At 38.0% G+C, this 24,384-nt stretch overlaps 1 protein-coding gene across 5 annotated transcripts in view; it reads right to left on the minus strand.

Annotated features, from left to right (window-relative positions):
- Nucleotides 1-6,772: 6,772 nt before the first annotated feature.
- The window catches only part of SLC8A1 (solute carrier family 8 member A1), a 568,703-nt gene continuing 551,091 nt past the window's right edge, over nt 6,773-24,384 (minus strand). For all 5 annotated transcript variants that reach the window (XM_056567535.1, XM_056567539.1, XM_056567534.1 and 2 more), the window contains one exon: nt 6,773-14,323. In XM_056567535.1, coding sequence (XP_056423510.1) covers nt 13,947-14,323 — 377 coding nt within the window. In that variant the 3' untranslated portion in view covers nt 6,773-13,946. The remainder of the gene's footprint in view (nt 14,324-24,384) is intronic.

Genomic DNA, 24,384 nt, shown 5'->3' on the forward strand with positions numbered 1-24,384 from the left:
GTGGGTTTATGCAGGTCTCGTGGACAGGATACAGGTTACAGGCGAGGGAGCTGCGGTGGAGGACGAGACTAACTGGAACAAGTTGTTTCGTGCGGCTCGCGCACTTCCTTTAGCTGGAACCGGGTTCCAGCTAGAAGAAGTGCGCGAGCTGCACGAAACAACTTGTTCAGGTTAGCCCCATTCTCCACCGCAGCTCCCCCGCCTGTAACCTGTATCCTGTCCACGAGACCTGCATAAACCCACCTACTTGCTGAGTGCCATCTGACTGTTTTTCTTTGCTTTGCTGGATTTCTGTGCTTTTGCTAGGCTGAGCACCTCCGCTACAGACGTCCATGTGAGTCAGTACCGTATGCTTCCCTGTGCTTCTTCTCTCGCTTAATTTCCTATGTGCCGGCTATTTCTCCTTGGTGTCTGCCATTAATAGAAAATTCCCTACAAATATATGTGAGCTGCCAAATTGAGAAGAATCTGAGAGGTTGGATTATTAACCCCCAGAGATATATGGTGAAGTCTAGTAGTCACTTATGTCTCTCTCACATACCCCTTCCTCAATGTGCATGTTATGGGAGAGATAAAGAGTCAGTTTTAGGGTAGGGTCACACTTGCCTTATTTTGCTGAATATTTGTTGCTTGGTATTTTTTTACGCATTGACGTCAATAGGTAGCAAATTACTTTAATGGGTAGGAAAACACACTGCAGCCAATACACAGCAATATACGGCACGTATGACCCTACCTTTATGGTACGGTCACACATGGCACTTATGCAGCATATTCCAAATGGGACTGTACCCTTAAACTATATTTTATTGCAGTGACATTTTTTATTTTGAATCTATAGGTATATATTGATTCATGTATTTCTGGCAGTAAAAGTCCAGGGTCTGACAAAAATAGTCCATGGTAAATGAGTTCAGAACGATGATGTGTTCCTTGTAAAGCCATTCTCGGCAGTGCATATCATAAAGCACACCATGGAGCTAACAGATGGAAGTAACACTGAAGCCCATACTCATTTTAATCTCCTCCTAAGGGATTAACTAAGAATTCCTGTAACAACATTTAATTACATCTCGGCGTCTCTTTGATTGATAGCCTGGCATGGGTTACTGGAACACCAGTGAAACTTAAAGAAAGGGCAAAGATTTATAAACGCTAAAAGAGTTTGACACTGCAGTAAAGATTCACAAGGTGAGCGCACAGCAGCTTTCATCTAGGAGAAGAGATCAGCTTCATCATTTACACTGACAGATAGGACTGGGATGATCGCAAAGCTGCCTGAACATCCTCCATGGGGCCTAAAGCCTAAGCGGGCCACCTGTAGAATGATTGATGCAAGACAAGGGAAATGTATGCAAAAAAGTAGATTGTCTCAAGGTCTAATTTTAAAAAACTATCTATCTATTTCATATCTATCTATCTAAATTCACACAAAGAGGTTCCACAGGAGTAGATAAACAAACGTGTTTATTGACCCATGGTCAGAAATGAATGCAACCGCGCTTCAGCCTATCACAGGCCGCAGCGATATCCCGCCTCGGCCGGTGATAGGCTGAAGCGTCGTGTGACATCCCGGGCTAAGGGAAGCAGGAAGTAGACAGCCCGGCCGACCAATCAGCTGTTGCAGAGCTCCGGGGGAATGTAGGAAGGTAAGTGAAAGTTTGTTTTCTCTTTTTTTACAGCCAGGGCAGGATGAAATAGGAATAGTCCGTACCGGACATCTCCTTTAAATTCTGTAATAAAAAATGATAAAATAGTCCTTTGTTTGTCAAACATATCACCATCATAAAAGCTTCCGTCATGGATAAAAGACTGCCAAAATTTTACTGCTCCTCAGTCCATGTATATTTGAGTAATTAATATACTTTCCTTTACTTTTTTGGCTCATAAGCTACCCATCTACACAGAATATTAACAGTATTTCCAAAGTACTGTACTGTTTATTGTTAAAAAGTCTTGACATTTCTTGAAAAGGATTACTGCAGGGAAAATTGACTAAATCATCTCCAGACCTCAGTTTTGGAAGTGATCGTAGGCTTTACTACCCACTTGTAATTGATTTTCTCCATTTAAATTCTTTAATTGCAAATTGTTTCCAGTTGTTATAAGAGTATTTTTTTTTTCATTTGGAAATAAGTATGTAAGATTTACTGGAAATGGCAAAATATAGAAACATACATAAAAAAAATAAAAACGTTTCTTATCATTTAGGACCAAGCCCATTTTGGCCTTAAATAGGCACTATCACAATTTTTTTTTAAAACAAATGATAAGTGCCTATGAATATAAGTGAATCTCCAATATACTTGTATTATGTTTTTGGCCAGGGGTAGGCAGTTGGGAGATAGATGAAGCCATATACTGAAGCTGTGTGTTTATGCATGTGTTCAGGAGAGCTGAGTGTGTGTGTGTGTTTGTTTAAGTTTAGCAGAGCTGAGCGTGTGTGTCCATCATAGGGCTTTGTGTATAGGGCTTCAGTAGTAAGTTGTGTGTATTCAGCAGAGCTGAGTGTGTGTAGAGCTATGTGTGAAGGGCTAGGTTGTGTGTGTTTAGCAGAGATGAGTGTATGTGTGCGTTTATGTGTGTTTAGCAGAGCTGAGTGTGTTTATGTGTGTTTGTGTGTGTTTAGCAGAGCTGAGTGTGTGTGTTCGTGTGTGTTTAGCAGAGCAGTGTGTATGTGTGTTTAGCAGAGCTGAGTGGGTGTATGTGTCCATCACAGCTGAGTGGGTAGGGCTTTGTGTATAGAGCTTTAGTAGTAAGCTGTTTGTGTTCAGCAGAGATGAGTGCATAAGGGTTTTGTGTGAAGGGCTAAACTGTGTGTGTGTGTGTGTGTGTGTGTGTGAGAGAGAGAGAGAGAGAGAGAGAGAGAGAGAGAGAGTTGTAGAGATGTGTATGTAGTTGTGTTTCCCTATGCTCTGTGTATTTCTGAGGTGAACAGAGAGGAAAGCTGAGGGGGGGGGGGGAGGGTGACTGCAGCTGATTGGTCAACCTGGCAACTGCTGCTGTCAACCTGGCAACTGAGGTACAGGAAGTTTACAGCAGTGCGGGTAAGCATCATCACAGCTTGGCAATGGCCACAGAGTTTAGGAGAAGCTGTACAGCAGTAGGGGATAATGGGTGCTTACAGCACAGAAATAAAACAAAACAAAAAAAGAAAAGGCTGGGCATGATCAGAGACCATTACCAAGTATGGCTGCAGTGTTTTTTCATTTTTTGGCTCAGTGATAACTGGTACACTTTAAAGGGGTATACCGGCTTTATACATCTTATCGCATATCCAAAGGACAGGGGATAAGATGTATGATTGCAGAGGTCCCCCGCGATCTTGGTGCAGCCCCCGTCATTCTGTGCCGGGCGCTGCCTCTGAGTCCGAGACGTGACGTCACCGCCACCGCCATGCTCCCTCGTGACGTCACACCACGCCCCTTCCATACATGTCTATGGGAAGAGGCATGACAGCCAATTTTCCTTTTTGCATTTTAGTTTTTTCCTCCTCTCCTTTTAATATCCATAAATATTAAATTTTTTTGCTACCGACCCATATGAGGGCTTGTATTTTGCATGAACAATTGTGCTTTGTTATGACTTCTTTCATTTTACCATAAAACGTATGGCGCAACCTAAAAAATTTTCGAGCAACTGTAATTTTTGGGGGGTTAGGTTTTACGCAGTGCACTTTATGGTAAAAATTATACATTGACCCATATTTACAAAAGTCCAACCAAGTTTTTGCGCCTACATTTTTGTCGCAGCATCCGTGCGACTAATTCTGCGCACAACCTACATTTTTTAAAACACTCGGAGTGTTCTTTTTTTATTACAAGAAAATGAGCGTGGTTATCCAAAAAATGGGCATGTTCCCAACAAAAAGTAGAAATTACTTGGAGTACTTCCAAAATCACTCCTGAAAAAGTGTGAGTTTGGCTCACAGAATAACCGACAGCCAAGAGGGTGTGTAAAAACTACCAAAAGCGAGTGATTTTGGCAAAGGGACAGCTTAACGTGGTGGGGGGTGCTTAAACTATTTTCTTATTTTTTTTTTTCATTGTTTCCAGTTCTACACAAGGATTTTTAGAATATGCAATGCATTTTAATCTTTAAAATATGCCTTTAATTGTGTATATATATATATATATATATATATTTATTTTTTATTTTATTTTATATTTTTTTTTTGGTTTGTTTTGGGGGGGGGTTAAACTCCTATATTAGATGGTCTAAGTCCATAAAAAAAATTTTTGTTCTATTTTGTTGCTTAATTCCTGTTAAATCTCGTGTTTTGCTTGTTTGGTTTGGCACATGCTATTGATGATTTATATTCTATACCCATGTTTTCTACTTTTTTTTCTTTTAACTCTGAGTATGTGCGACATAAAAAAAACATGCAACAGAAAATTAACCAACACGTGCGACACATTAGCTCCCAGAAATCTAAAACACTCCAGAAAGAACACTCAGATTTTAGTAAATGAGGGCCATTGTCTTTATTCTGTAGGTCAATGTGATTAAAGGGTACTCTGGCCCTGATACATCTTATCCCCTATCCTGCGGCTGGGGACCCCCGCAATCTGTCATTGCGCACCCACCTTTGTGAGCTCTCCGCAGCGCTGGAGGCTACGGGTGTGCAGCGTGACGACCATGGGGCCAGAGTATCGTGACGTCACGACTCCACCTCCACGCATAGTCTGGATAAATTAGGCGATCCACTGATATCAGGCGATCGACTGATATAGCCTGACTAAGGGGTTGTCTGGAACATCTGTGCCAAGCATAGCCTGGAATTGATACATGATCTACCATATGGTGGGTTCTGTTGGTGTAGTTTTGTGGATGTAATAAGGACATCAGGGGAGTATCCATTTGAATTTAAAGCGGTTATCCAGGAATAGAAAAACAGAGCTCCCTGTCTGTCTCCAGGTTGGGTTTAGTTCTGCAGCTCACTTCCATTGAAGTGAATGGAGCCAAGTTGTAATACCACACACAACCTCAAGAGAGACATGGTGCTGTTTTTGAAAGAAATTATCTTTATTTTTCTATTCCTGAATAATCCCATATATCAAAACTCAACTCTAAAAAAGTTAATTCTTTACAAATGTATTTTTGTTGCCGTTCTTCTTTAAACAATTTTTGGTTAGAATTTTAATTATTTTTCAAGAAATGATCAATGGAGGATCGTATGCTGAGTCTTATCAGTTCTAATTGTTTACATCACTGAACTATGTAGCCGGTATGGTGAAGGAAATTCAGTCTGATGTACATATCAGTGTTAACTTGGACTTAGTATTATTTTACAGGGACTGGACCTGTTCACAGAAACATAAAAAAATAAATAAATAAAAAAGGTCTGTTTGGCATTTTTGTTTTATTTATAATACAGCTACAGTTTGATCTTGTAAAGCTCAAAGGAAATGGAGATTTGACTTTTACTGTTGTTTCTTATGCATTGACTAGTTATGTCTGAAGTTTGTGATTATGTAAAGCCTTAAACCTGAATACCTGAGATGCCCTTCCTCTCTTAGTTTCAAACAGTATGGTCCAATGTTAGCATGTAGTGACTGGTTTCTGATGTTGGGTAAGGATGGGAAAGGGAGTCAAGGCTGTATTAAACCATGGCCAGGCCCCTTGGCTTCCATGTATTTTGGCCAACCCCTGGCACGTTAAAGGATAAATATGTGTGTATACTATTTTTATGGCATGAAGTACAAGTACAAGTATCTAAGGCACAGGTAACAGACCTGTGTTAGGGCCGGTTTACACTACGAATTCAGTGTACGGCTGCCAGATCCGGTTGGGGGGAGCAAAAACCGGGCGCTCCCATATCCCAGCCGGACCCGGCCCGTATCGAATGCATTTCAATCAGCCAACCAGAGTCGACTTAGGTCGGGTCAGATAACCGGATACGGGGAAAAAAGTGTGCCGACCGGAGTCAATTGCATTAGATATGGGCCGGGTCCAGCTGGGAAACGGGAGCGCCCGGTCTTTGCTTCCAGCCGTACAGGATTCGGCAGCCGTACACTGAAATCGTACTGTGAACCAGCCCTTACCTGCACCCTAGGACTGCAGTGATTAAAGCACTTTGCTGCGGCAACACATGTACTTATATACAACAGTATTGCAGGGAGTGGTACCAGTCAACAGTCTTTCAACAAAAGCCCTTTAACATAGGCCAATTATTGAGCAAATGAGTGTTCCTAGGACCACTTGTTCCTAATAACCGGTACAAGTTTGATATTTAGCTCATAGGGTCCTTTGTGTGACCATTAAAATCATAAGAGATGAATATAAAGGGCTGCACAGATGACCCACCAATCACCAAGGGGCCCAGCTGCACAATTATTCAAGCAATGTAAAAGCTTGGTAAACAAGCCCTGATCACAGGGATCAGCCCTTTTTATTGTGCCTAATCAGTCCATGTATAAAGGCCTTTACAATGCCTTAATAAAAAATAAAAAAAAGTGATAGTCTCCACTCCCCACAGGCCGTAAAAACTGATACAGCAGGAAGCCTGGCAGGTCTGCTCATACATTTACTATAACATGCAATCACATCCTTGCATTTGTTAAAATTGATGTAACTGCTGGCATATCAGACCCTTAAAGGAGTACTCCGGTGGAAAACTTTTTTTTTAAATCAACTGATGCCAGAAAGTTAAACAGATTTGTTAATGACTTCTATTAAAAATGTTTAATCCTTCCAGTACTTATTAGCGGCTGTATACTACTGAGGAAATTATTTTCTTTTAAGATTTATTTTCTGTTACAACCACACTGCTCTCTGCTGACACCTCTGTCCATGTTAGGAACTGTCCAGAATAGGAGAAAATACCAATAGAAAACATATGCTGCTCTGGACAGTTTCTAAAATAGACAGTGGTATCAGCAGAGAGCACTGTGGTCATGACAGAAAAGAAATCCCAAAAGAAAATAATTTCCTCTGTAGTATACAGCCACTAATAAGTACTGGAAGGATTAAGAATTTTTTAATAGAAGTAATTTACAAATCTGTTTAACTCTCTGGCACCAGTTAATTTTCCACTGGAGTACCCCTTTAAGCATATATCTTACAGGGACTGTCTATAGCCCTCCTTTATGTTTCTTAAATTTTATAAATATGTTTTGTGCAGTAATATATACATCAAAGAATAATGTAGAATTTTGACCTGCATGAAAAAAAAGATTTCGTTTTTGCAAAGTCTTTATGCTGGGCTGACAAACCATTTCTGCTTAAGATTTACCCTTCATCTAGGAATGGACTATAAAAAGGGGGAATCGAAAGCAACGCATTCCACACTGGCCAATGCAACCATTCAATTTCATTTGAGTTCCATGCATAAGTCCTTTTGACTGGTGCACTTAACTGGTGCACTGGGCGTCATAAGGTCATGTTATTATCTGTACTGCCCAGTGTGGAATCTAAAGCCCCTCCTTTAGACACATTTATCAAAACCCGTCCAGAGGAAAAGTTGCCTAGTTGCACATAGCAACCAATCAGATTGCTTCTTTCATTTTGCAGAGGCCTTGTTAAAAATGAAAGAAGTGATCTGATTGGCTGCCATGGGCAACTGGGCAACTTTTCCTCTGGATAGGTTTTGATAAATCTCCCGCTATGTGCTTAAATCTGTTAGAAATCTTGTGTCACTTTAATATAGTAGTAATACCTGCACATTTTACATGCAAAATATGGCTAAAATACCCATATCTGAAGTGGATCCACTAAACTAAATTAAAGGGGTATTCCAGGTAAAAACCTTTTTTTATATATCAACTGGCTCCGGAAAGTTAAACAGATTTGTAAATTACTTCTTTAAAAAAATCTTAATCCTTCCAATAGTTATTAGCTTTTGAAGTTTTCTGTCTAACTGCTCAATGATGATGTGATGTCCGGGACGTGAGTCATCAGAAAGCAGTTAGACAGAAAAAAACAACTCAACTTCAGAAGCTAATAACTATTGCAAGAATTAAGATTTTTTAATCGAAGTAATTTACAAATCTGTTTAACTTTCCGGAGCCAGTTGATATATAAAAAAAAGTTTTGGCCTGGAATACCCCTTTAAGATGACCTTAGGATTCTGTAAGCACCAGGATGCACCCCAATTCTCTCCTTATTACTATTAACATCTCTCAGATTTAGAAGATTAAAACATATTTACAGAATTACCAAAATTGTTTTAGGGCCTTGGTACTTTCTTTAGACCTTTTGATTTGGTATGAAATAAAAGTAACATTTTAGTACTACATCACCTATTCAATTATCTAGGGTTAGAACAACAGAGCTGATTTCTTAAAAAAAAAAAAAAAACTCAGGCTGTGGTATGACAGCATAGTTCCACTTAAGTAAATGGGGCCAAGTTGTATTGCCACATACAACCTGAGGTCAGATGTGGTGATGTTTATGGAAGAAGTTAACTCTGTTTTTCTATCCCTAGATAACCCTATTAAACTTATTTCTCACTCTATTATATATTAGGTGAGTTTTTATTTTAGAAATTTCCTTAAATTTTTGAGATTTGTTTAACGGTTACTGGGGGGATTTGTTATTGATTTGATCCTGTTTTTGTAGTTTTTAATAGTCACACAATTTGTCTTAGTTGTTGTTTAAATAGTTTTAATTGTGCTTTTTCTAAAATCATGTAGCTATGCCATAGTCTGGTTAACGTGTTGCAGTTGTCATGAATTTATGAAGTTCACCTACAACACATTTGATACATTGTTCACCTACAACACCCTTGATAAATTCCTCCTGCTCTCCTTTTACCATCGTAATGTGAAAACTAATCTGGAAATGTCATTTATATCCTAATCTCAATTAATGGTTTAAATCCTGATGCTATAAACCTTGTAAAGTGTTTACAACTGTATACAATATGAAAAATGTTTCTCACAACAATTTCTTTTTTTTTGTTTTTATTTTTATAAGCATGAAAGCAAAAAAATAAAAGTGCCAATTGACAAAGAAAATCGATAATACATTATATGTACAGTATCATATGTCTTCGGTAAACCTCAGAGTTTCCATTGATATTGTGATGATGTCATCTGAACGTGAACCACAAACAATTATCACAGTATACGTGCTTAATCTTACATTGGTGCACAAAACACACTATAAAGTTTCAAAGAAAAAAAATAAAACCTTTAATCCCCTTCATTAAATCTGTATTACCCAAAAACATGAAACCCCAAGTACACACACACACATATATATATATATATATATATATATATATATATATATAAATATACATATGTTTATATACTTTTTATTTTATTCCAGACCCTAAGCAAGGCAAAAAACTAAAAACCCTGACTTTTCTCATTGTTTAGAAATGCAACCTTTTTCTTTCTTCTTTTTTTTCTTTTTCTTTTTTTGTTGGTAAAATTTGCATGCGCTATTAGCAGTGAGTAGTGTTTTTAAGATATGTATGCAATATTTGCAAGGACAAAAGTGAAATAACTCAAAAGTGGAAAAACAAATAGAAAAAAAACAGACAAAAGTGCAGAATTTGGTGTTTCTGTTGTATAATAATTAAAATTTAAAGCATCAATTTTAAAGTAGTAAATTCATAATACCAGAAATCTTAAATTATAATATACTGCATTAAATTCTCCCTCATTTAAAATACAATCTGTACAACAAATTACCCACATTTCTGGTGATATTTATGAAGATACATTTTGTATGTTATTATACATTTTTTGTATTTTATTTAACCCAGAAGAAATAAACTAAATTCCAAGCCGAGATCTTAAAATCCTTGGCATTGTACAATAAGCTCTTTACTAGTATGAATTTCAGCCATCTGGATTTTTTCTCTATTACATATATGCTGGCATAAACATACTTTTATGTCAGAAGAAAAGGTGCTGGGGTAGAGGCCTAATGGCGAATGTATTCATTTTATAAATGTTAACATTCTTTCAGGGTAATACAATGTTCTTTAGTATGAGAATTCCTAAAATATGATCAAATATTCTCTTTAGACATGGCCAGTCCATACAAGTCCAATAATAGTATACCATTACTTTAACTGCATAAGAAAGCTGGTGCCTACTTCAATCCCTTCAAGTCAAAAGATAGAAATTAGAAGACATTTAGGTTGCCCATACATTTTCAATAACCGTTGAATGAATGTTTGTTTTACCGATCCCCGCATACACATGAACATTTGGCTAAGCCAAATGTTCATGTGTTCTGAATGTAAAGAGGGGAGGTAAGCATCTACCTTCTCTTGCCTAAAAAAAATAGTCTGCAGTTAAGCTCTTAACATGCCGGGCCTTTCTCTTCTGTTGGGAGCCCTCTAACACATTAGGCCAGTTGCACTAAAAATAGAAGGTTCCCCTGGATTTTGACTAATGTATATAGGGATCTTTAAGTTTTAATTCCTGAACCGATCTAGCACTGATGATAACATAGCTGCAGCTCATGGGGTAGGGGAAAGCAAAACCAGCACCAAGATGAGGGGCACAATTTTTGTTTTCCAAATTGATGTGAATGTCCTGATTCAAAAAAAATTAGCTTATAATCTATCTGCCATTTCAGCTAGTGTCCTGACAAAATAATTGATAAAACATAAACTGTACTAAAAAGTGAACCAATATATTGTCAAATTAACATAACGTATTTTAGAAAATCAAAAATGCATGTTTACAATTCGTGCGTCTATTGGTCTGTCACAAAGTATCTTTCCTCTGCAGTAAATGCTTTATTATCTGTGTAAAATGAACATTTTGTATAGGTGATATTACAAGAAAATACTAACAAATTCAAAATGTCCACCTAGAATCTTTTACACACGACAAACAATGCATTTTGTCTGTTGAATTCTTTTTGTTTCTCTAAATATAATAAAACACCTTAATGATATGTCTAGTTAGAGATAATAATGTTATTTAGTTTTCTTATTTATCATTCAGTGTAAAAACTACAAATGATGTGGTATTCTAAAGATGGCATCAGCCATATTGTCTTTCTAATGGGCCCCATGAATGAAAACCAATGCGGTCAAGAACTATAGGTGTTGTTCATAGGAACCAATCACAATTTAGCTTTTAATTTTTTAGAGCCGGTATGACAATAACAGCAGCAATCAGATTGGTTCCTATGGTCAGCACCTCCACTTCCTGTCAGCCCAAGTGATCATACATGAGGCTCCCTTTAGGCAGTTATTTGCAGCTGAATAAAAAAATCTAAAATGTAATTTAATTAAAATTTTATTAATGCGGTCAGTTTAACATGATAGACCTTATTATATGGTTTTAAAACTTGTGCGTAAAAAGCTGCCACAGGTAGAATTCCTTTTTTGCTAGGGAAATAGAAATTTACATAGGTACCATTCATTATAGAAGTCTTGCGGAAAGCGATATAAGCTGTAGTCACATATAGCTGAATTAGGACGTAACATTCAAGCTTTTCATAGGAAGATCTAACTTTGTGGTCTGCAGTAGAATTAAAGGTGGCAGAAGCTCCATCTAAAATTATATTTAGGAATCAACATATTTCCAATCATATAATGGCCTCAGGTTACAATTATTACAACTTATCATGGCCTGTTCTTAGCAATGTCATAGATACTGCCAATCCAAAGGGCACGTGATTGATTGGAAGATCCATCTGGTTAGCGTAGGTATGATTTTGGTTAAACACCAGCACATCACTTTGACAGATAAGTAGAACCAGTCATGGGGCTCTTTATTACTGACGTGCATGTATTGATTGTCTAGCTCCGGCTATCTCACGTCGCACTGTATTGATCTCCAACTTTGCCTGCACTTGCAGTCGCTTTCGACACTAGTTAAGACACACTCCATTGTATTAAAAAGCTCCTGTCAACTTCCAGCATTTTTTAATCTTAATTTTTTTCTTCTTTAAACTGACATTTGGGGGGCTTCATAATCAAGTTTCCAGCTTACAATGATTGTTGTGCAACAAATTCAACCAATCGATCAATCATCTAAATAACACAGGTCCCAAGATAGCTGCTGACCGCGATGCTTAACTATGGAGGATGGTGGCATATGAAGAATCTACTCAAGATATTGAAGGTCATCTAAGTTTACAATTGACATTGTCTGTAACAGTCTTTATGAAGAGCTTCAGACGAGTTACCAGTTAATGTTGATCATGGCAATTGAAGTAGCTGCATAGTTACCGGAGCACTCCAAATTCTAATAAATAATGCATACTAATTTATGGGGTTGTTACAGTGCACAGTATCGGAGGTTTCAATAGATATAACAAACCTTTCCTTGGAACACATCCAATACAAACTTGAAATTGTGCTAGTATTTTATAACCTAATTTTTGGCAACAAAATCACACTTTTGCACTATTTATTGCCACACGTTTAAACTAACAAAAACTGGATTTACTGTTGTATGTAAGCCGCATGATAAATATATATATATATATATATATATATATATATATATATATCAGATATTACAGATTGATACAGAACACTGCCTAATTCTTTTAAGAAAATTGAGACCGAAGCATAGGTATGATGGCTATTTAGGGCTTCAGACTTATTTCTTCCCTTTATAAATTCTATAAAAAAAAGATCCAGTTTTAACTACAAGGCAATGGCACTGTTTTTTTTAAACAAAAATCATTGTGGAAAATGTGCTATGATAATGAAAGGTGATATGTCTATATATATAACCTACTAGTAGCAATCCATAGCCTCTATTGCTTACTGTAAAATATATAAATTCTAATAAATACTTCCTTAAATAATTCTTTAATTTCCTAGGCACATTTTTGGTATTTAAATATCTGCATGAGGCCCATATTAAACCCTTCAATGGGCAATGCAAATAGAGAGGCTTTCACATCCTTCATTAATGTTACGCTGCCATACTGTACTGTACTTTGTACAGAACTATGCAGAATTTTACAGAGGTTGTCTTTTACCCAAATACACAAAACAACCCCTAAAGTTTACAAAAGAAAAACAAGTAACGAAAAACCCAAAAAACGCTAGCATAAAACAAAACAAAGTACATCCATGTCTTTCACATTCAATCAACATTGGTTAATGGGATAATCGCTAAGCTATAGCATACACAAATACTTTTCATTCATGCACAGCAGTATACGTAGAACAAAGACATTCCAAGACATGACTATGGTTATTATGGATGGATAGGTGCCCAGAAGACTCTTGCATGGATGGCTCTGGATGTGGTCTAAGCAATAGCAGACAAACTGCTTAGACCAGCGTGGGGCTTCTTGTAGGGTCATTTTTATGTAGGAAAAACACAAACAGGAAAGACTCATTGTAGTTTGGTGACTTAGAACAGGGAGGAACACATGCTAGGTACAATGCAACAGTTAGTTGGAGAGGAGAAGGCTACTAGTTTTGGTTGTTTTTCTTTACCCATTTCTTGTTAACAAAAATCTAATAGAGCATGGCAGATGCCCTTGGGTTACACTGCAGAAGAATACATTTCAACCCACAAATGTCTTGTTGGCAAACTACTTCTCCGTTTGCCAGATGGGCTAATTCACTTTTGACATTGGATATTCATTTATCAGTATGGTTTGGATATTCATATCAGTTAGATTTCTTCTCCAGACTCTCACCCCTCTCACTCCCCAATAACATTAACAAAAAATAGTTACTAGTAATTCCGGCATCTTTACATTATAACAAAAAGGCCCAAGTAGCATTCAGATTAGTCATTTCAAAAATAAAAGTAGTCAAACATTTATAGTACACTGTTTTAGGTACAGTTGCAAAGATGTCCCTGCATCAATGCCTAGTTCAACATGATGCCCCCGGGTAAGAAACCTTAAATTCTTGCTCCTACCCATTAAAAGGAATACTTCTACAGTTGCATTCCATCAGCAGGTAAGTGGAAATGGCAATGTCTCTTTTTTTTTTCCTCTGTTCATTCTACATATATTTATATATATTTATATATTTACTATGTTGGAGTGTTTCTTTAGAAGCCCTGTATGTGGCAGTAGGCTTCCAGAGATGAGAAGAAAATGTACAAGAGCCACAGGAGAGTAAAGAGGGCCGATGTAAGAAGCTTGGCAGTCCGTGGCCCACCCAGCTCACCGCCAATTTCAGGCCGTCGTCTGTACAGCAGGACACCAACGTTTATGAATGCAAAGATGGTGAAAAGAGTGACAGAGAAAGCCAGCGTGCCAGGGTTGACTCTAAACACTTCTCCGCGAGCTGTATGGTAAATGGCAGCAATGGACCATGCTACGCCAATTCCCAGGAAAACATTCACAGCGTTGCTACCGGTGACATTACCTATGGATGCATCAGCATATTGATCTTGAATAGCAGCCACTTTGCTAGCAAAAGTATCTGTGAAGACAAATGGAAAGAATCTTGTTACCAAACAAAACAAGACAAAATCTATGATATTATCAAACTTGGTATTACAGTATTTTCCCCAAAATTCTTCTGAAAGCTACTTTCACATGGATCTTATACAGGTGCAATTTAACATCCAGTCTATGTTCACAACACCTTTAGTGAAACTTAAATCACTTAGATATTTTCAACCTTAAAGGGGTACTCCGGCGCTAAGACATCTTACCCCTATCCAAAGGATTGGGGATAAGATGCCTGATCGCAGAGGTCCCGCCGCTGGGGACCCCCGTGATCTTGCACACAGCACCCCGTTATAATCAGTCCCCAGAGCATGTTCGCTCCTGGTCTGATTACTGGCGATCACGGGGGCCTGAGCATTGTGACATCACGGCCCTGCCCCGTGTGATGTCATGCTCCGCCCCCTCAATGCAAGCCTATGGGAAGGGGCGTGACATAGACTTGCATTGAGGGGGTGGAGGGACCCAGTGGCGGGACCCCTGCAATCAGGCATCTTATCCCCTATCCTTTGGATAGGGGATAAGATGTCTTAGCGTGGAGTACCCCTTTAATTGTTTAAGATCTATATTGTGACAGTACTTCGATGTTAGTACATAGTATAAAATTATAACTTAATTAAAGATAAAAGTCTCCACTATTTGACTTGTTTATAGGATCCATTGACAGTAAGCTGATCGTGTGGTGCCTACTGATGGGACTCTCAGCAGTTACTGTAGCTGTTATCTGTGGGAAAATCAGGCATTATGCAGTGTCCATTTAAAGGAAATCTGTCATAACTTTTATGCTCCCTGGATGACGAGTCATCGGGGTGGTCCCCTGCAATCTCTCCCCGCCATGCCAGTTGTTATTGATAAATATTTCCTATAAAAAAAAGGCTGGTGGGGCAGTGAGGAAACGCTCGGGACCACCCTAATGGTTTGTAGTTCAAGTAACATGAGAGTGATGGCATGTTTCCATTAAATTACTGGATTGTCTATGTAACTCAGGACAGGTCCTCGAGAGATGCTGTTTGTAACTGGCTAATAGAGAAGCACTCTATATAGAGGGCTCCCCTCTATTAACATACAATTCCCTAATGGGTTTTAGGAAGATCATTTTCTTTTTAAAGGGGTTTTCCAATCTCCTACAGTAATCATAGTAGTACGACTGCTGAACCTGTGGGCTCTAGAATGGAGACACCAGTCTCCTGTTAAAATGGAGTTTGGTAACTATGATGAATAAATGTATACATTATCATAACAATCATATTGTTATAACATGTATAATTGTTTATACTATACACGTTATAACGGTATTAGTTATGATCATAATATGAAAAAATATTTTGTGTATTTCCAACCTATTACCCAATGTAAAAATTCTATAAATTATTGTGAAATAGGTTAGAAATACACAAAATATTTTTTTCTTTTATGACTTTAATTTGTCAAATAAACAACATATTAAAGGTCTAATCAATTTTTATATTATATTACATATTATAATAGTATGTCCATTCACATTCATGAACTAGTAATCATTTTTCTACATTACAATATGTTTTATGTCACCCGACATGGTGCACTATTTCCTACAATGTATTCACTAGCATTGGGATTGAGAGTTTATATGCCGCTCATGACCCAATATAATAGACTTCCTACAGGTTCATGTCAGTGCTGTCTGAACAGGAAACTGTACAATTTGTGATGTTTACTTCATGGACATAACGCTGCCTGCCAGGGCATAACCAGACTGAAATTTGTATTTCTTTAGGATGGGCTCATCTGCTGTTTCGCCTGATTTAATCCACTTGCCGGCCACTGCATTTTCCAGTTATTTGCTCTAAATTGCATCCAATGTGGAATAAATGCCTATGATAAAAACAGCCATTTTACAAATTTTGCTCCTTTGTTACCCATCCAGACTAGACGAGAATGAGCCTTTTATGTTCTCTCTGCATTTCCCTTGACTCATCAATGCTTTCTGTCATTTCGGTTAAGATTCCATTTACATAAAGGCTTTTTTTTAGCCTTTATCTCTGAATTTTTTGTTTTTTAATATTCATCATATAACAATCCATTCTGCTCATTGAAGCAGTTTAAAGGGAATGTATCACATTATGTTTAACTAATTAAAAGTATGTACTGAAACAAAATGTATTTTTCTCATTATTTTTATTTTATTCTCTGATTGCATTGTTTTTTTCTCTCTTTTTATTTTTTTATTTTATTCCATTCTATACATTATAATGGGGGCTGACATCTTGCCTGAGCTGATGCTTTGAGCTAAAAGTTGAGAATTCACAGATTTTCTTCACAAAAGACACCCAGTCTTAAAGACTATTTGGTCTCTATAGTGACCTTGACTGATCAACAATGCTGACATGTCTCTGTGACATGTCGGGAACATTTTCTGACCAGCTTTTTCTAGGTTGATATTTCCAGCCATTTACCCACAGGATTTTCTGTGAATTCCATAGTAAATCGGTCGGGTTGTGAAACCACGCCCCTTTTTGGCCGGCCAATAACTGGTCGGTTTCAGCTTAGTAAATGAGGCCCAATGTTTTTACATAAAAACTACATGTTGTAATGTGTGTTTGTGTTTTACATTGTTCTGCTTTGGGTTCTGTCAGACATTAGGTTTGTGTCTGAACAGTTTCTATGTTTATTCTCCCTTGTTTGGGAAGAGTTAACCCTTCAGCCTCTTCAGGTGCTGCTCTGGGTTGGTAATTACACCTGTTACTCTGACCATGTTTGCATTATGTTCACTATGTCTGTCTGAGCTCATGTAACCTGAGTTTTAACCATGGTTATCTGTCCTGTTTGATACTTAGATTTTAGCCTGCTTTGTTTTAGTACCTTTGTCAAGTTTTAGTATTCTTGAATTGTTCGTTCTGCCTATGCTTTGTGTTTCCTGAGTCTGTATTCACACTGTTTTGTCAGTCCTGTTTTGACCTTGTTTGATCCTGGAGCTCCTAGGATGGAATCCTGTTTTGAGCCTTGTGCTTATCTGTCTATCTAGGAGTTAGTTTGTCTTGTGTCCAGTGTGTATCATTGATTGGAGTCCAGTGTGAACAGTGCTCTTGATTTCCTGATCCATTTAGTGTTCTGAAATTCAGTTAACCTGTTCATCCCCTGCATCTCCTGGTTTTGTCTGCATATCCTCATAGTTTTGTTCATATTTTCATATCTGCCATTAATCTTGACCCTGGTTTCTAAACTGTATTTTAATGTGCTATATCCCGCCTGGTTTATCAGTTTTTAGCTTTGTAGTATTCCTGTTATGTTCCTGACTTGTTTCCCGACATGTACAGTTTGTTCTGTTTAGTTTGACTCTTAAGTTCATGCACTTTAGCACAGGAAGGAACCGGCATCCAGTTGTTGATCCATAATTTTTTAACCCCTTGCCGCAGAACGCCGTTTAAAAACTGTGCTGTGGCACGGCAGGGTTATGAAGCTAGCTCAGGACCCGTGGCTAATGCCGGACATTGCTGTTCGGGCAGTTGTCCGTCATTGACTCTTTAGATGCGGCGCTCAAAGTTGATTGCCACATTTACAGTGAAAGCTTCCCAGAAGCTCAGTCAGGCTGATCGAGACCACCGTGGTGAAACCGCGGTATCCCGATCAGCTAGGACACACGAGGAGGGTCCCTTACCTGCCTCCTTGCATTAGATCACCGAATGACTGCTCCATGCCTGAGATCCAGCAAGAACAGTCAAGTGGCGATAACACTGATCAATGCTATGCTATGGCATAGCATTGATCAGTGCCTGCAATCAGTATAATGCATGTTATAGCCCCCTATGGGGGCTATAACATTGCATTAAAAAAAGTGAAAAAAGTTAATAAAGATGATTTAACCCCTCCCCTAATAAAAGTTGGAATCACCCCTCTTTTCCTATTTAAAATAAAAACTGTGTAAATAAAAATAAACATATGTGGTATTGCCGCGTGCCTATATGTCTGAACTACTAAAATATATAGTTAATTAAACTGCACGGTCAATGGCGTAGGCGCAAAAAAATTCCAAATTCCAAAAAAGCTTATTTTTATACCATAAAAAAATTTATAAAAAGTGATTAAAAAGTTCGATCAAAACAAAAATGTACCAACAAAAACTTCAGATCACTGAAAAATGAGCCCTCATACTGTCCCTTATACGGAAAAATTAAAAAAATATAGGGGTCAGAAGATGACAATTTTAACCCCTTAAGGACTCTTGTAATGACATAACTCATTATATCATAAAATGTATGGCGCAACCAAAAAACACTATTTTTGGGGGGAAATTAAAACGAAAAATGCAATTTTGCTAATTTTGGAAGGTTTCGTTTTCACGCCGTACAATTTATGGTAAAAATGACATGTGTTCTTTATTCTGAGGGTCAATACGATTAAAATGATACTCATTATTACATACTTTTCTATTATTGTTGCGCTTAAAAAAAATCACAAACTTTTTAACCAAATTAGTACGTTTATAATCCCTTTATTTTGATGACCTCTAACTTTTTTATTTTTCCGTATAAGCGGCGGTATGGGGGCTCATTTTTTGCGCCATGATCTGTACTTTTTTTTTATACCACATTTGCATATAAAAAACTTTTAATAAATTTTTTATAATTTTTTTTAAATAAAATGTATTTAAAAAGTAGGAATTTTTTTTTTTCGTTCACGCCGTTCACCGTACGGGATCATTAACATTTTATTTTTATAGTTCGGACATTTACGCACGCGGCGATACCAAATATGTCTATAAAAAAAAATTTTTACGCTTTTGGGGGGTAAAATAGGAAAAAACGTTGCGGGCGATCCGATCATTCATTCAAATCGCGCACTGCCGCAGATGCCGGGATCTGTATTGATCCCGGCACCTGAGGGGTTAATGGCGGATGCCCGCGAGATCGCGGGCGTCGGCCATTGCTGGCGGGTCCCTGGCTGCGATCAGCAGCCGGGATCAGCCGCGCATGACACGGGCATCACTCCGATGCCCGCGGTTATGCACAGGACGTAAATGTACGTCCTGGTGCGTTAAGTACCACCGCACCAGGACGTACATTTACGTCCTGTGTCCTTAAGGGGTTAAACATATACATTTTCATGCATTTAGTTATGATTTCTTTCAGAAGTAAAACAAAATCAAACCTACATAAATAAGGTATCAATTTAATCATATTTTGTCGCACAATGATTTTTTTAATGTTTCGCTGTAGATTTTTGGGTAAAATGACTGATATCATTACAAAGTAGAATTGGTGGCGCAAAAAATAAGCCATTATATCGAATTTTAGGTGCAAAATTGAAAGGGTTATGATTTTTAAAAGGTAAGGAGGAAAAAACGAAAGTGCAAGAACGGAAAAATGCTCAGTCCTTAAGGGGTTACGATCCTATTTAAAATTTGGATTTTTATTATGTATGCCAAGAATCATGTGTTTATGTACTGTACAATATACGTGTTTTCTTTCTAAAATAAAAAATACTAGCCGAAATTTTGCTTAAATGATGTGCCAAAATTCGGAAACAATTATTATTGGTCTATACTTTTACCCATTTTTACAGGGGGATTTTTGGATGAACAGGATCATTTTCCCGATGTAACCAGACCAGCAAAGAGCAAGCTTTTTTACTTCCCTGCATGTTTTCCGTGCCCAGGGCACCCTGCAGCCAATCACTGGCCTCAACTGTATTGAGCACTAGATCCCTATTCGGCTGCTGATGTGCATTAAAGTAAAGAAAGCTGGACTGGAGCAATGATGCTGACTCGGCAGGTATCAAGTAGGTGAGAATACTTACATATATTTATTTATTTATTTTATTACCCTCGCACACTGTAATTTGTTTTTTTTATGGTCAGAAAACCCCTTTAAAGGGATACCCCAGTGGAAATATTTTTTTAATCAACTGGTGCCAGAAAGTTAAACAGATTTGTAAATGACTTCTATAAAAAAAATCTTTATCCTTCCAGTACTTATTAGCTACTATACTACAGAGAAAGTTCTCTTCTTTTTGGATTTCTTTTTTTTTTTCTGGCCACAGTGCTCTCTGCTGACACCTCTGTCTGTATCAGGAACTGTCCAGAACAGAAGCAAATCCCCATTGCAAACATATGCTTCTCTGGACAGTTCCTGATACAGACAGGGGTGTCAGCAGAGAGCACTGTGGACAGAAAAAAAAATAAATAAATCCAAAAACAAAATTTTCTGGCACAATTTGCTTAAAATTTTTTTCCCCCCACCGGAGTAACCCTTTAAAAACATGACTTCATGTATAACAATATACCTCATGCATATTTGCAGGTGATTTTAGTGGGAATTCATCTTTATTGTACATTCCTAATATAATCACTCAGCCCCTCTCACTTATGCTTTCCATTGTTGCGCTGCATCGGCAGTACATCTCTTAACAGTACAGAATCAAATCTTCAGGGTTTTTCTTTGATGTCACTAAGAGACTGCTTTGAGAAATCACGGTGCACCTTCAGAGTAACAAGGTGCAGGCACATTGGTCTACGTATGCTTTTAACATCTACATGGCATCAAGGATTCTTTCATTATGGAATGTAAGTTGAATTTTAGATGTGCCAAAGTGAAATAGGCATTCCTCTGCAATACAGTATGTAAGTGACAAGCCAACTTCGCAGTACGTACTTGATGTAGAAGAGTCTTCCAGTAAGTTTTTTATAGTGGCTAAAACTGTAGGAAGTAATAAATATTTGATGGGTGCGAGTTACATATATGTATATATTATATATCACAAAAGACAAACCACAAGACACCTCCACAAGACTTGTTGTGTTGGAGACGCTCTGACCCAGTAATCTTCTCATCACAATTTGGCCCTTGTCAGACTGGCTCAGATCCATACACTTGCCCATTTTTCCTGTTTCCAACACCTCAACTTCAAGAATTGACTGTTAACTTGCTGCCTAATATATATTGCCATAAAATAATCAGTCAATGATTTAAAAGGGGTTTTTGGACAATGTAACCTATTTTCAACTGTCTAATAAATTAACATGGCTAGTTGCAGGGTCTGGGCATGGGACACGGGCGAATTATCCTGAGGCACCCACAGTTGCATCCCTTTTTTCACCCGCCGGATCTGCGATATCCATTCCCAGACCCTGCACCAACCATATGCTTCCACGGACGCCACTGACAATCGGGATTGATGCACGGCTTCCAAGGAGAACATCAACAATGTATTATACACTTATATGCCATAACCAGTGTTGTGCCTGTAGCGCAACAGACTAAGGTGATCGTCCATCCTCACTTTCCTCCATCACATTTACCTTTTGTTGTTTTCTCCATCACAATCTTTAACCTCACACCCCCTGGCAGACCACAATAATGGCACCTAGCGCCTCTTTTTTTGTTCCCCTTTTTTCATTTCCAATTAATAAATTAACATACATTGGTAAATAGATATATCTTACTACTTTTCTGTGGTCTTTCAGGCTTTTTTTCTGCTTCTGATGCAAACAAACCAACTTCCTGTTTAGTGTACATCCTGTAAAGGACTTCCTGCCTGCACCATATTTACTTAATTTGCTGTTTTGGAGGTGCTGCTCCACACCCAATAAATTATATATATATATATATATATATATATATATATATATATATATATTTTTTTTTTTTTTTTTTTTTGCGAAACCCATACATAGTTAGCTCACTACGCTTGGACCACTAAAGTCAGTAAAGACTGTGTCTGTCCATGCACGTACAAGGCAGCATCCCATTTTGACAAGTTGTCTACAATTACATGCCAAAAAGGGTACAATTGTAATGGAAATATAGCCTTATATGTAAAGATGGTACAATATTCCCATTGAAAAATGTGGGGAGAGAAAGTAAGCGTGATCCTAGGAATTACTTTTTATGCAGTTTATCACTGTGGGGCCCAACATGCTGTCTGGCTCAGGCCTTAAAGAATAGGAAAAATAATAATTATGACATGAGCTTGTAATACAGGTTATGACACTAACCAAACAGCTAAATCCTTTCATTTTCAATATGCAGTCATGCACAAAGTAAGTCAAAACATGATGGCACATACTGGGCAGCACTAAGCACACTAGCACATCACGGTGAAGTCAGATCATAGCAAACAGTTGAAGGCACTGGCATACACTTTCCAGGTTTTGTAATAAAGAAATATTATACAGAAAGATTAAATAATTTTTAAATTCAACCTAACCTAGCAATAGGCAAATAAACTACTTCAGGTAAAGGAATTTTTTATTTTTTATTTTAAAATATCACACTGTAATACAACTGGATGCAGGCTGCAGGAATCCCTGGGGGCTGTCCCAAATCCGACTTGCGTTATCGGTGCTTCACTGGGATGTAGAAGAAGTTTTCGCAGGCAGTTTACTGTGACAACTGTGTTCGGGTCACTTGACGGTTCTCCCGTTCAATGGGTTTGTGAAGAGAGGGAAGAGAAAACTTCTAGAGTCCACATGCTGCTATCCTTTACAGTGCCACCTGCTGTACAAGAGGACTCGTGTCATAGTACTATGTACATAGGATGATGACACGAGTCCTCTTGTACAGAAGGTGGCGCTGAAGCTCTGAAACTACAAGTCGGAATTGGGACCACCCTGCCAGGGATTCCTGCAACCTGCATCCAGCTGCCTTCCTGACCACTGCCAGCAGTACCGACAATCAGCAGCTCCCGGACCATGCCGCAACCTACACTAAGCGATTCCCAGTGTTGTGCCTGCCACTAGCACAACTGGATAAGGTGAGCGGCAATTCTGCTATTCTTTCCCACATACCTATTTTATAAAAAAAGTCAGAGCGCCGTTCTGTCTCTTTTTTCTACACCCCCCTGATCCACGCTGTAATAGAAAGGACAGTCCTAGCAATTAAACAGAATAGACACTCCTTTTCAACCAGTATTTTTTTTGTAGCTGAAATAAATCTTAAACGAAACATGAAGCAATTTAGCATGTAGTCTTGACTAAAAAGGCCCTATTGTTTCTATGTGAAGTGATGTGTCTCCATGGCAAAAGGCTACAAGAAGCTCTGTGCAATTGTACCCTTTAAAGGGGTACTCTGGTGGAAAACTATTTTTTTTTTTTTTTTTTTAATCAACTGGTGTCAGAAAGTTAAACAGATTAGTAAATTACTTCTATTTAAATATCTTAATTCTTCCAGTACTTTTCAGTTGCTGTATGGTCCACAGGAAGTTCTTTTCTTTTTTAATTTATTTTCTGTCTGACCACAGTGCTCTCTACTGACACCTCTGTCCATGTCAGGAACTGTCCAGAGCAGGAGAGGTTTGCTATGGGGATTTGTTTCTGCTCTGGACAGTTCCTGAAATGGACAGAGGTGTCAGCAGAGAACACTGTGGTCAGACAGAAAATAAATTTAAAAATAAAAGAACTTTCTCTGGAGCATACAGCAACTGATAAGTACTGGAAGGATTAAGATATTTCAATAAAAATAATTTACAAATCTACTTTCTGGCACCAGTTGATTAAAAAAAAAAAAATTCTCCACCTGAGTACCCTTTAACCATATTTTTCATTGGTCTGCAGCTTGCCTTACTTTTCTTACCTACCGAATGACAGCTAGTAAAAAGCAAGAGACAAATGGAAGGGTTGGGCCTAAGGGTCCCACTACACATAGATTGTTGTCTGTTGCCATAGTTCCACATGCTATAGGTCTGAAAAGAAACTGTTGAAAGAAAATGATTGGACATTAGCAAGACTACTTGAAAAGTATTTCACTGCTCTAATAGGGCATTTAGAAAGGTGTTGACAAGTCACCTAAGGACATGTTCACATTAACATTAACTAGGTGATTTTTGACAATGAAACTGCACTGATTTTCTTATCAAAAACCACGCGGATTGACCGTTTCTTATTGACTTCAATAGGAGACAATGAACCACACAAGAAAGAAGTGGCATGCCCATTAGAATCAATGGACAGACCCCCTACCTGCATGTTTTCTGTCACTTGGACAAAGGCACTAGTGATGAGCGGCATTGCCCACATTCGAATTCACGATATTTTGCGTATATAAAGACGAATATTCATCC

The sequence above is a fragment of the Hyla sarda genome, chromosome 3, assembly GCF_029499605.1.
Source record: "Hyla sarda isolate aHylSar1 chromosome 3, aHylSar1.hap1, whole genome shotgun sequence".
Lineage (NCBI taxonomy): Eukaryota > Metazoa > Chordata > Amphibia > Anura > Hylidae > Hyla > Hyla sarda.